Genomic DNA, 14272 nt, shown 5'->3' on the forward strand with positions numbered 1-14272 from the left:
ACTGCTTGTGGCCGTATGACCTCGCAGCCCTGTGCTGTTTTCTTGTGTAAATTAGGCTTTGTTTGAAATGGGTGGGCGCCATGGACTTTGGTGGACTCTTGATGGACAGGCGATGACTTGTGTGTGTTTTTTTAAACCCTGACAAGGACACCTGTTGCTTAAGTGGCCAGTTGCTCATTCATTCGTTTAATTATTTGAGTTTTAGATTTGAATGTAAACATGCACTGGCCTACTGCAATACCGGGCTTAGTAGCCATCAGCATCAGCCGTGATCTTTTCCACTGCTGGATGAATGCCTGCCTCTTATCATCGCAATCCCTCACTGGCTTGTGATTTAACAAACTATCTAGCCCCTGCTGATGAGCTAATTTCATCACTCCGTCTGCGCACAAGACGTCCTCGTGGGCGATTTTCGCTCCTTTTCCGCTGGCACTCCATCATAATTTTTGGCCATTGGCCATCCCGTATGTGATGATGGCCCTTTGCTTTTATTAACAATCAATATGTTCTATCCCATTTGTATTAGTGTAATTATGACATGCATCGCGTTTTCGCACACTTTTAGGCTCATGTTAAATTTTCTTTCCCAGTGACTATGTTTCTGATATGCATTTAGTAACAGGCAGTATGCACCGACATGTGCATTATCTTTTCTTTTAAAAGTTCCGTATCTCATTTACCTGGGTAATTTAAAATAGATATATAAATGTGTTTCTGCTTTAGACTGTGTAGCTGTTTACAGTGCGAACACTGACCCACATTATCCGGGTGTACCACGAACACTGGTCAAGTTATGCAACCGTGTCTTTGGTCAGCTGGTATTTGGAGGGTCTTTTGGCAATTGTTTTGTGTATGGAATGGCATCAGCGGCGGCATGCTGCTTTAAACTATAGTTTTGGGACACCACTGTTGCCGCTCATGCGTGAGAATTTCGTTGGCAGGCACATTGTACCAAAAGATCTGCAATTACACATTTGTAACGGCACTGAAAATAACACGAATGTTACGCTTCACGTGTTTATTTGCTGTAGCCATGATCGGTTGTTAAAAGCCACTCCAGCAGGAATACAGCCGTCGTGATTTTGCTGTTTACAACCCACGTGTTTATGGTACAGTGAAGATGTCCTTTTGTTAAGTGTCGGCAGATTTCGTGGCAAACGAACGTGGTGCAAAGCGCTTTGGGAGTTTTGAATGCGTTTTAATCATTAACACGATAACAAACATTAATCACGGCGTTTAATTAACCAGAAACACTTAAGTAGAGTCTCAAAACTCGTGTTCGGCAGTGTCCTGCATTTTTATGTTTACCGTTTCATTCGTGAGTGGCATGTGGGAGGAAATCTTGAGTGCCTGGAGAAAACTCACCATAAGAAGGGACATAATTCAAAGCTCCACACGGAGAGAATAAATAATAATTTGCGCGACTGCTTTCTCCTGGCCACCTCTTAACCCAAACCTACACCATCTAGTAACCACAGGCAATCTGCCATACGCATACTAACCACACACAACCCTGCTTTTTTCTGAAATCAGACGAGGGTGGGGCTCATTGAAGGTCACTTCGTGGTGTAATAAAACTAAGAAATATAAAAACTTAACACAACTCTTCATAAAATATGGCCATTCTCCCCGCTAGCAAACAATGCCATTGCACAAAATGCTGCCTGTTATATATTATTTTACTTTTTAGGGTAGCATTATTGAGGAATCTTTTGAATTCGTATTTTATTTGTGCTTGTGTACCACTGCCAATACGTTATCAAGAATATTTTTGTTGTTTAGTAAATATAAAATTGTATTTTTCAGGTGTGGTATGGGCGCCTCTGGCAAGATTTAACAACAGCATTCGGGCGCAATGGCAGAACGCGATCAACATCTCGCGCAAGATAAACCCGCGGCGGACAACAACACCGACGATGACCACGATCTTCCCGCCAGCACCGCCGCGGTCCACGTCAATGGAGGCGGCCACCACGACGGCGCGGAAGGCGCCATCGACGCCGACGAGGACCTCGACCTGGAGCTCGACAACGGAGACCACGAGGAGCTGGGCTGCGGCGCCGCGACCGCGATGGAGAGCAACCCGTTTGATGGGCTGCCCTTCTCGTCGCGCTACTACGCGCTGCTGAAGGCGCGGAGAGCGCTGCCCGTGTGGGGCGCCCGCGAGACGTTCCGAGAGCGCATCGCGAGCCACCCCGTCATACTCGTGTCCGGGGAGCCCGGCGTCGGCAAGAGCACACAGGTGACGTGCTTCACTGAAATTTATTTCATTGACAGTGTAGTGTCGCATGTCGCCGGGAAATTTTGGTGAGGGCCGATATGTGATGAGGTCGGATATGTGAACGTCTGTGGTGGGCTCAGCAGAAGAACAAGCAGCTCGCGTTTCGGAAGGTTGCCGGTTGAAATTCTCGCCGGGGGTTGGCTCGGCCCATCATTCCTCTGGGGTGGTTAAAATAGATACCAGTTTGTGGGGAAGGCAACAGTGGTTGTCCTATGGATAGACTCGCCCCCCGCAATAGGAATGTAGAATTTACACCACTGGCTCAAGGCTGTAAACAGTGTCTCTGCTCATTTGAGCAGGAAATCACTTGGTCAAAAATTACACACCACGAACAAATGTATGTATGTTGAACTTCTTTCGCACCGTACGTAGCCAACCGTGCTAATCGGTTACTTGGCAAAGTTAAAGTTCCAACTGACTTTAACATAGGAAATATTTTACTGTGGTTTAGAAGTAACCGCATGTATGCGACATTAAGAATTCATGACTGTATTTGAAGAGGTCAGATTTGTGAACATCCACTGAGAATGATAGTTACAGTATGCACAAATACTGCACTGGGTGTGGGTGGTTAATTCGTCAGGGTGGATATGTGACGGGTGGATATGCGGCTTTGTACTGTTTTGCCTATGCCCTCAGGACCGCCAAAAGGTTTTTGGAGGCCGAGGGCAACATGCCACTTGGAGTGTAACGATTTGGCCCCGTGTGATTCGATTAAGGGTAACGATTACGTTCATTCGAGAGCCAATATTTTTTTGACATGGTGGTGAATGTCAGAGGCCTCTTGTGGCTGCAAGGTTTACGTGAATCCATTACATATAACACAGAAAAACAATAGCACACATCCCTCTGTCAATCCACTGCTAGACGAAGGCCTTCCTACACCGTGTCAGTCTTGGGTGTTGTTGGATCATACAGCACTATGCCTATCAGTTTAGGGTGGTGGAGTGGGTCGTCTATGATCGGTACCGATATCACTCGCCACTAAAGCTAGCCATGGCTAGGAATTGAACTCGGGTCTCCAAATTCATTCCACAGTGGGCAAACCACTGCGCCATCACTGCGCTCCCCCCCCGCCTCAATATGCTGGGCAACGGCCTCCTCTCCCATCTTCTTCAGTTCCTTTCCTTAGCTGCACCTGTCCACTCGTGGCCTCTTAACCCTTTGATTTCATTCTGCCATCTCCTTCACACTCCTCCCCTGCTTCCCATCACCTCTCGGTATCCGCTCTATGGTTGGTTCGGAACTCGATGGATTTTGGAGACCAAATTGCCACGCACTTGTGAATCAACCAAGTGTGTGTGTGTGTGTCTGTCCCCCCACGTGCGTGCTTGCGGCGTGCAGATCCCGCAGTGGTGTGCGGAGTTTGCGCTGTCGCGGGAATGCGAGCATGGCACGGTGGTGTGCGCGCAACCACACGCCATGGCCGCCACCAGCTTGGCGGTGCGCGTCGCCGACGAAATGGATCTTAACGTCGGCCACGAGGTTGGCTACTCGATGCCTTTCGAGGACTGCTGCACGACGGACACGATCCTGAGGTGAGCTCGCTGGCTCGGGGTTGGGGGGCGGGGGGTCGAGTACAAGAGTTGAGACCGCCCTCTCGTCTTTTTCTCTTTCTCTCTCGTCTCTCTCGCTCTTTGTCATCCTGCTCTTTATCGAGTGTTCGTGACATCGGCGATGATGCTACGCACCTCCGATAAGCACGGTTGGCTACGTACGGTGCGAAAGAAGTTCAACATACATACGCCACTCTCTGCGATTTTGGGCCTTTGCTATAATACTGGTTAAATGCTGTCCGCCAGTACTAGCTGACTTCACGTGCAATGCATGCATGTGAAATGTGGGCAACCGATTGTTCGATCCACTGGTCAACGAAGGCCTCGTCAAGCTGTCACAATCCGTCACGGTTCTTTGACGTGATCATCCACCTCGCACCTGCACACGAGCTGATTTCATTGCTCGATTCACCGGGTAGACATCCTCTCGGGCACGTATCCTCCCGAGTGATGACAGTAAACTGTGAATAACAGCACCATAACACATTATTTTACGAACCCGTAATTTATAAAATGTATATCTCGTGTCTGTTGCTCAATATGTATAAATTAAATGGAAGTAGATATGACTCAGAAGCCATTGAAGTGGGCCTTAATGTTTGACTTTCAGAGTACAATACTCTGCATGGTTTGCCATGCAATTGAGCAGCCTGCAATTGAGTTTAATTTAGATCTCATTTTTTTCTGAGAAACTAATGGAAGAGCATATGCTCTTTGATCTGTATTCTTTGTGGTAATGCTGTCACAAGGGGATAGGTACGGGATGTTAAAATGTTTCACTGATTGCAGTTTAATAATAGATCCAAATTCACACCTTGCAATGTTGGCCATTGTAACAATAAACTGGGGTCCGAAGATTTTAATTGAATTTCTGGGTGGTCTAATTCTATAAGTGCCTTTGCGTAGAACGGAGGATGTTCTTCGCAGTAAGAGGGCGGACTCCCTCTGAGAAAATCAAGCCAAGGAAACTTAGCACATTACGATCTCCACTTCATCTCTGCAGCACTTGCTAGAGCATGCACATAAAATAAACCAAATTTATGCAAGTGCTTAAAACGTAATTGGCTTTGAACGCCGCATACGGACTCGCACATGCTACAAGATCTACCCGGCCTAACGACGAAGCAGATATGAAGACTCGCATAACTCGAAACATACCCTCCTGCGAGTTTGTGTTTATTGCAGGTTAAATGCTCTGTGTTTTAAGGGTGCGATGTTGTTTTTACTCAAATCAGTTACACAGCAGGGGCTCAACGCAGTGCTCACCTTCGCTGTGGTCACGTGACCCATTAAATAGACCGGATTTGCAAGGCAGCCTGTGAGGCTTACCCGGCTCACGTGGCTTGGGTGATTCTGGGCCGAGTGCCTAAGGGGGCTCCCTATTTTCAGCAGTCCTCGAATACGGTCGTGTCGCTGACGCAGGGTCATCGCTAAAGAGACACCTGCAGCCAATGGCGTCGCTCGCTTAGGCAGGCTTAATGGCATTTTTCCATATAAAGAAAAAAAATATATATAATTAGCTCGTTGTTTTAGATTTGAAGCTTTCGTGACTGCAATGATTCATACTCTTAGTTCTTTCGGTAAAGTCACGTAGGTAAAAAAATGAATTAAACATTAATAAAAATAAAAACAATAAAATCACGACGTTTCGGAGGCAACACAAGCTTCCGTCTTCAGGTGAAACTGACTTTACCGAAAGAACTAAGAGTATAGCTCGTTGTTGTTTTGGGTGAGTGTAAGCTAACCCCAAAACATGCGTTGTAAATCTTGTTAAAAAAAATGTTCGATCACTTCCTTCTTGATGGGAGAGGGGGTGAGGAGATGGTGGTGCAACAGAGGGGAGGGGACAAGCTTCTGCGTTAGCTTGTTGGGACAGGAACTTGAGCTGGGCTGGGCTGTTCTCAAACTGGATTGGCATGACTCAGAAACGCCCATGGATTGCACAGCAAGAGAGAGCTAATGCCCTCAGTTTGGGATTGTGCGGATGGAATTTTTGTTGTTCACCCTGTGTACAATAGATATCATAGCACATATTTCCTCGTCCAATAAAACCCCCCAGTGCCACATGCTGTGAGACTAGCCGACAATGTTAACATATGTTGTGGCAGCGAGGCACGTGATTGAAAGGTCCAAAGAACAGCTGTGCTGATTGGGGGCAGTGGGCGGACTTTTGCTGTCGGATAAATGTCAAACTATCCGCATGCAGGGATTTTAGAATGCTCTCTTATGTCTGAATAAGCCATTCGAATGAAAGAAAAACTCTCAATCATTGTGACGTTTAAATGCTTCTGGTTTGATGGTGAAATATGAAAGGCAAACGTGTGCCGATGAGCACATGGCTCAGAATACAAAGGCACATTAGAGGCCTCACATTGAGTTCAGAAAAGTAAGTGGGCTTGGGTAGAACACATCGCTAGACGCAATGATGGCTGGTATGGACAAGCTAAAAGGAGAAACACTGACCGAGATGAACACCTCAATGATTTTGCCTGATAAAACAATGAGATTGGCTCAGGTGAAGGAGCAAGATGGATTATGGCATCTCAAGACTGTGAGGGATGTGATGCACTGGAGAGGCCTTCGTTGAGAAATAGTTAAATCATGACTGATGACGATGAGTTGGATCTGTGTGTTAAAGACTCGTAATAACATTCCATTGTGTATGATGCGATAAAAATATATGTACTGTGAAATGTATGGTTTCCTCTTTGAAGCCAAGTGAAATTGGCTAAACATCTCAATGTAGCAGGAACCTCCTAAAAAAAGAGCCTTGATGCTCGGTGATACTTTCCTGGGTAAATAATTGCCATTTTACTTGTGATGCCACGTGGGTCTTTAACCTCCGCACGCCATGCCTGGGTAATTTTACGATGGAGGTATCTGCTGACTGCGGGACTTGAAACCTTATATTGTGCAAACTGGCCACGTGGATTGCTCCATTGACATTGGGCTATTCCAGCATTGCGTTTAGAACATAACGACACACTCGTTTCCATTGTCATGCAAAATAGGACTTTTTAATTTCATGTAAAAAAATATACAGGGTGATGCATTTATAGATACCCCTCTAAAATAATATCTAGAGAAATTTTAGAGAAAGCATTTTATTTCAAAGCTTCTGCTTAACCTATCAATCAAAATACACTGATTAACCCTTTTAGCAGCACACTGGACTTGCAATGCAGAGTTCACCGGTTCCACTCAATCTCCTGGCATGGAAGTTGAAACAATGGAGCAAATTTTCTTGGCTGTCTACCCAGCAGTATAAATGAGTTTAGCCACTAGTTAGTTAATCAGCAGCTTGCGTGTGGTGGGGTAAAATATGGGAACTTACATGTCTTCGAAGACATCTGGCCAGCGTGAAAAAGATACCCTCTCTAGAGGAGCACTCTACAAGCCCCCCTGACACTAGCTTGATAATGTATTTGCCAGACGTCCCTTAGAGAAGCGAGTTGCAATAATGGAATGCTCTTTCTTCCCATATTAGGATAGCCACTTCTAAATCTAGATTGAAAACTGATTTCTTTATAACTGCTCTTTGTGTTTAGTTTGTCCTTCCCCCACACCTACGATTAGCATGGTTGGCTATGTACGGTGTGAAAGAAGTTCAGCATGGTATACATAGTGGAAGGCCTTTTACCAGCAGTGATCTGAGCAAGCAATTGTAGGCTTCCACCTTGACCGTTTATCTTTTGCAATAACAAAGGGCCCCGCCTGCACCCACAGGTTCACGACGGACGAGATGCTGCTGCGGGAGCTCACGTCGGACCCCCAGCTGGATCGCTACGGCGCTATCGTGCTGGACGAGGTTCAGGAGCGATCTCTGTCCACCGACGTGCTCATGGGCCTGCTGCGGGACGTCGGCCGCCAGCGACCGGGCCTGCGGGTGGTGCTCGTGGCCACGCCGTGCGCCGCCGAGGCCCTGCACCGCTACTACGGGGACGTGCCGTGGATACGGCTCGACCCGCCAGTGCCGTCCTCCACCTCCTGCTCCTCCGCCGACAGGAGCGGCAGCGGCGATGACCGCGCCTGTTCTGCAGGTGAAGGATTTGTCGCCGTGGATTCATGCGGGTGTTTCGGTGCAGTTGCCATATGGCAGGTGCGGATGTTTCACTGCACAACCGGGACAATGACAGGGTCGCCCTGTTGGGTATGTGGTCAAGCGTGATCTGTTCATCACATAACTGAACGCTGCCCCATGAAGCGCTTACATAGGTTTGATCGCTATGATACATCGAGCAATTCCCGATGCCAACGAATGGATTACCAAACTCAACTTATAACTATAATTTGTTTATGGGTGCTTTTCAATGCTTCACGAAATAAAAAATGATGTATCTCTGTGATGGCTCATCCATTTCCAACCTCACTGTGTATGTTGATGATCCAGCCCTCACTGCTTCACTGCAGTCACTCACACACAGGTGGTCAGTGTCTTCCCTAGCAATCTTTTGTCGCTACCACCATGGTTGCTGTTCCCGTGAACTTTTCTCAATGTTTTCTCCACTCATGTTGAGGACTCAGTCTACCAGACTCACTGTTTCATCCCATCCATACTCTGTTCAACCTCAGTACTGCAGTTCAAAACACTTCTTTCTGATTTTTCACTCAACTTTGGAATTTCCTCCCATCCTATGTTTTCCCAAGTTGTTATAACCTTGCTCAATTCAAGGAACATATTAAACTCTTGTCAATTTTACTTTTAAATCGTGCTGTTTGTTTTTGGCCACTTGGCAATTCGGGCCTCTATGCCTGTGTTCATTAACAGTGAATACAGAAATTAAATGTTGCGTAGCTGCGAGGAAAACAAAATCTTCTCTCTGGGGTAGATAAAATTAGTACAACTTTGTGGGGAAGTCGACACTGGTTGTTCCTGGCCCCGGGTTGTGTCCTGGAGATGAGCATTACCTCGGCGCTCATTTGAGCAGGGAAGCAGTGGGACTATTAGAGCTTCCAATCTCACTCTCCCCCCGGTCGAGTGTGGTTCATAGCGGTAACTTTTAACGTGATTATCAGTGGGATTGTCGACCAAGCTTAATGAGCTTCTGGTCTTGCCTGTAATCCAAGCTGCCTGCATTAAATAGAACACGTGGCTTGGATACGTATTACCTTGCGTCTCTTCGACGATTGTACACAGCCCTTCCTTGCAAAATGATCGCTGCACTGGCATTGTTATCTGAAATAATGGGATCTCATTGTTCTCTTGAATGTTTTACTCTATTTAGCATACGTTTTAAGTTATCGAAGGATTTCTTACATAAGCAAGTGGATGCTCTTTTGCATTGTTCTTTTGAAAGTGCTTGGCAACAGAAAATAATCGTCTTCTTCTTTCGAAAATATTTCCTTGCAATGATGTCTCTGGGTCTTTAGTGTTCACTGAACACAAGGCTTGCAAGAATTGCCACATGGTTGGGAAACAACACGGGCAACATTGTGACCCAGTGGCAAGTGACCTAGGCACCCTGACCGTCTTGCTACCAAACCGTTCAACATAAATAATGTAACCTAACATGACTCGTGCTTTAATGATGATCCTTTTGTTCAGCCGTAAGAAAATTAACAATGGTAGGCACGTTGCCGATCATACCGGGATGTCGACTCAACGTCCGGTGGCCCCTTGGTGAAATCTCTTCTGTTGACGTGAACGCCCCAAAAAGTATCGCCTAGCGGCGGTTCAAGTTTACTTTGTTTAACCAGGTGAGAACGAGGACTGAAAAGAGACGAGGATAGCCTCATTGGCAAGAGTGACCTGGGGAAATTAGTATGCCAGTAGGGAGCGGTGATGGCTACGTATGATTCCAATTGAGTAATTCACGGGTAGTTTTTGAATTGGGCAAAATTGGCCTGCTGTAGCGAACGACACCAGGGGATCTTTAACTTCCCCTTGGTGCTCCAACCACCCGTACGGCTCGAACGAGGCACGGTCAAACCAAACTCGCGTTTTGTCCAAGCGTGCCGGCATATGTTCAACTGCCCGAGATGCCCACGTTATTGAGCGGAGAAACGCACGAGATGGCCCCAACCCGGACGAGCGTGCTAGGATTACGAGTTGGTTTTCCTTCCCGCGCACCTCCGATGCGCACGGTTGCCCACGTACGTTACTAAAGAAGCTCAACATGCATACATACAAACCCACGTGGCTAAAGTCGTGCACGTGCGTTTGGCGCTTGCAGGAGAAGCGGTGGGTCAGCAGGGAGAGTTGGTGTACACTGGCGTAGAGACGGAGCAGAGAGACGTGGTGCGAGCAGCTGTCAAGCTGGTGTTGGAAATCCATCGTGCAGCTCAGCCGGGAGACGTGTTGGTGTTCCTGCCCTCTGACAAGGTAACCTAACCCCAATGTAATAACATATGAACAGACCTCTGGTTTGTGTCTCCACTTACAAATGATATTTTTTTTAATCAGCTTCTGTTCGACTTTCCATGCAAATATTATCCAGACGTATTTGTTTAAGCAAGCAAACTCTGGGCTGGTTTCAACATTTTGCTTCTCATCTGCAGTCATGCTTGCTTAAATGAATGCTGCTGGGTTGCCAGATGTTATTTGTAAGAGCACTCCATCTATACGGTGGAGCCCCTGTTCTGCACAAAAAACTATTGTATACAAACTCATGTCTTATTGTGGGGCATTACGGTTGACAACGCATAAGCAGAACTCCATCGATCGTATGTCTCACATATAAAGAAGTTATTTTTTACTTATCGGCCGGTTGATCCTTCCAGACCAATAACACCAGATTGTATTGTACGCATTGTTTGGTTTTACATTTCTCAACATTTAATTGCTATTATTATTGTTATTATTATTCGGTGGTGAGCCTGTTGGCCAGGTCCATTCATAAATAATTCCACCGTCATTCAGCCATGTTCCTTGACGAACCAGATTTTCCTTCATTTAAGCTTTTATATTTTCATGCCTGCCTCCTCAGTCATGCTGTCAAAAAATCTTGTGTGTTCTGCCGACGACTGTCTTCTTTCCCTCCATCCACCCATCTGTTATATATTTTAGCAGGCTGTCCTCTCTCACGATGTGTCCCATTCGATTACATCTGCATTCCAGTCGTGTTCATTGCTTATTTTTTTTATATCTATTATCCCTTTGTCTTTTCCCTCTGTCAGTTCCTCCTTTCCATTCTCATCCAGCATTATGTCTCGAACACTTTGATATGTTCTGGTGTCCTCTCCGTGAAGTGTCCATGTGGCACGAAGAGCCAAAGCGCAAATGCAAAATTCTCGGTATGTTTTCTGTTAGCCTGTTACTTATTCCACGCGTGTTCCCCTTGATTTAATATTGTTCAGGGGAAACCGGCCAAGAAAATGTTGAATCGGGAACATTGCTTCTAATTGTATTAACGGGGTTGTTCAAAAGGTGGAATATTTTTTATGGGAAAGCACTCAACAGCGGGACCATTCTAACGATGTTCCACTGTGTTGAGACATTTAATCCCACACAACACAACACAGTTCTTCAATAAATCATGTTTGTTTGCTAGATTTATTTTGCACATTTAAACAATTCTATCCAATAAAAGTATAAATTCACGTGATCTATTGAGTTAAAGATTCTATATTTTGATGGCTAATGTTGCTTTGTGTACGAAGCAATAAAACGTTCAGTCCTTGTACCGTTGAAACTAACAGAGCACCTCTTGCATCTGTCTTGCGCAATGTTTGAAACAAAACCATCAGGCGTTGCTTGATTTGGTTGGGTGACAAAGTGCAACCGAGTCGAAGCCATAAAATGGTGATGTCACTGTGCCAATAGTGGTTTCAGTGCTTGCCAGCAGCCTTTGAACACTACAAACGCAGGTGTTCTAAATGGATCTCATGTGTGTTTTCGGGTTGTGACTACGTCCTGTTCTGCACCAATACCCGACGTTTTGTTCCGCGTGCTGGGTGGGAGCTTCTCCGTGAACTTGAGCGTGGTGCCAAACGTCAGAGATCTTGTCGAACAACACACGGCACAACCCCGAAACACAGCGGAGATCTGTACAGCGCCACCGTGAAAACCTACACTGTAGCGTTCTAAATGGATATATATGTTATATGGTTCGACTTGTGTCCGGTGAGCCTGTCATGAAAAAATTTTGATGATTAGCATTTCATGTGAGATTTATATTCCATCTTCGAAATGAGAATCCTTTTTAACATTCATCCCAAGTCCGAAAATGTGCGAATGTGGCGACTGAAACAAATATTAAAATCGATTTATCCTCTTCATATTTGCCATTTAAATACAATGAATACATAAGTGCATGCACATGGCTATGGATGGTCTACTTTTTTCTCCCCGTTTTTACTTAATTAAATGGTGGTCATTCATGACAAATATAAAATTAGAGATTTACATATTTGAATATATGAAGCACTTTCCACTGTATATTATAAGTGGCATGCGCTGAATTAGCAGACCATTCTGTGTTTAGAGGCTCATTCCGGTCGGGTTTGTATTCATAACATCACGGCATGCATGTAAATGCCTCCATTGTTCCGCTGCAGCGATGCAGAATACTGAATTGTGTTTTTATACCAGTTCACGTCTGCAGAGTCCCGGTGGGCCCACAGTATCACGTTGTTTTCGACAACAGCACGATCTTTTCTAGCGTTCACCAACAATCGAATTGGTACCGAGTTAATGCACAGCAGTCCGTACAAAGCAATGCTGTCGTGGTGTAATGGTTGGCACGCTTGAGTCGCAATCTATAGATGACGGCTTGGATCGATCTCCCGAGGGTGGCAGTTGAATCAGTGTGCAAGTTTCTTAACTCACCCCACCCCGAACTGCCATTATCCACAGTTAGCCGAACGACAGGTCGTGTGTGTGGTGGGGTTAAAGTGTGTGTACTCCCACCTCTTGCAAGACATCTGGACAGCGTGGCACAGTAAGCCACATGCCCTCTAGAGGAGCTGTCTTGTGGAAGACCTTCCACCAGCAATAGTCTGAGCAAACGGTTACAATGGCTGTACCTTTACCTTTTAATCTCGTAAAATGTGTTGTGCAGGGTCGCAAGGCTGCATTGTACAGATGATCCCTCATATCGACTTGTTGCATCAATTTTTTTATCGTATCTCTTGGTATTGTTGAATCAATTTGTGCAGAGATTTGAATGTTATGCCCGACGATGTGCAGGTTTTCTCTGGGTTGTCCGGTATCTTCCAGCATGCCAAACTCATTAATGGAATTGGTCAAACACCCCGATGCAGGACCATCCAGAAAACAGTCTTGAGACTCGTTGAGGCTTTCCTGGGTAAATAAAGGGAATTGTTATTAACATTGTTATTTAATGAATTCATCAAATTGTGCATTTTTATGTCTTTGTTATGCCAGCTTATGGTTGGAAATGTAAAAAAAACATGTTTGGCAGCCAATTTTAATGTTATTCTATTTTAAATTTACTAAAGTGTATTCTAAGTTATTTTCCGGTACATTGATTTCTCAGATAAATGCCATGAAGCCCATCAGACCATAACATTCGCATTACAAATCCGAGACAGACCTTCATATACATTTGCATATACAGTATTTCCTCATGCCGCCAAACACTTTCACCTTTATCTCAGTGGGAGCATCATATGAACTCTGACCTTCTTTCCAGCCCGAATGGGAGGGTGCCTATGCCTGTACGTGTAATGCATCCGAACACCTTAGCAATTTACGATGCTCTACAACAAACCGCGTCGACCTCCGTAGCCCCAATGCATCCCTGTGCTTGGTTCTCACCCACTGTGCGCGTGCGCCGCCCCCCTCCCCATGCTTGCAGCCAGCCACACGGGACGAGCGCACCGCGTGCGAGTGAATCCGAATCTTTCAATCAGAATCGTTATTTGTCCTGGTGGAATCCGATGAGCCGCGAAGCTCTTTTTCAGAGGCGTCCAGTGGGACGGCGGGTCGGCCGAGCGAGCGGCTTGAGCATCGGCGACACACACCAAGCACGCGCGGTTGCCCAAGCGGTCCCGAGCGCCGTAACCACAACGCACTGCCGAGTTCTCATCCTGCTGCCCGTGCCTCTCCCCCCGTGTCGCTCGCGCCGCCGGGCAGGACGCGAGCACGGCGTACGAGCAGGCACGCCGCGAGGCCCGCCAGCTGTCGCCGGCGCTGGGGGAGCTGCGGCTGGTGCCGCTGCTGCCGGGACACCCGGGCGGCGCTAGCGCCCTCTACGACGCGGGAGGCGCCGCGGCGACTGCCAAGGGGCGCGGGGGTGGCGGCAGCGGCGCTAGCAGCGGCGGGTTCCTGGGCGTGCGGGGCCGACGGCGCAGGGTGGTGCTGTCCAGCGGCATTGCAGAGTCGGCGTTCTCCTTCGAAGGCGTTCGCTTTGTCATCGACTCGGGATTGGAGACCAAAAATGTGAGATGATGCAGAAGACCATTTTGTTTACAGTAAGAAGTAGGAGAATGAACTGAAGTTATTTAAATCGTATTCTGCCCTGTTTTTAGACTA

At 46.5% G+C, this 14272-nt stretch overlaps 2 protein-coding genes across 3 annotated transcripts in view; both read left to right on the plus strand.

Moving 5' to 3' along the window:
- LOC133345555 (conopressin/neurophysin-like) overlaps positions 1–14272 on the plus strand; it is a 559395-nt gene that overhangs the window by 151652 nt on the left and 393471 nt on the right. The window lies entirely within an intron of this gene.
- The window catches only part of LOC133345545 (ATP-dependent RNA helicase DQX1-like), a 33158-nt gene that overhangs the window by 1660 nt on the left and 17226 nt on the right, over positions 1–14272 (plus strand). For both annotated transcript variants that reach the window (XM_061556421.1, XM_061556422.1), the window contains exons 2-6: positions 1807–2242; positions 3626–3819; positions 7564–7877; positions 10011–10159; positions 13874–14179. In XM_061556421.1, coding sequence (XP_061412405.1) covers positions 1856–2242; positions 3626–3819; positions 7564–7877; positions 10011–10159; positions 13874–14179 — 1350 coding nt within the window. In that variant the 5' untranslated portion in view covers positions 1807–1855. The remainder of the gene's footprint in view (positions 1–1806; positions 2243–3625; positions 3820–7563; positions 7878–10010; positions 10160–13873; positions 14180–14272) is intronic.

Source organism: Lethenteron reissneri, chromosome 22 (genome assembly GCF_015708825.2).
Source record: "Lethenteron reissneri isolate LAM-NWPU_2019-01 chromosome 22, ASM1570882v1, whole genome shotgun sequence".
Lineage (NCBI taxonomy): Eukaryota > Metazoa > Chordata > Hyperoartia > Petromyzontiformes > Petromyzontidae > Lethenteron > Lethenteron reissneri.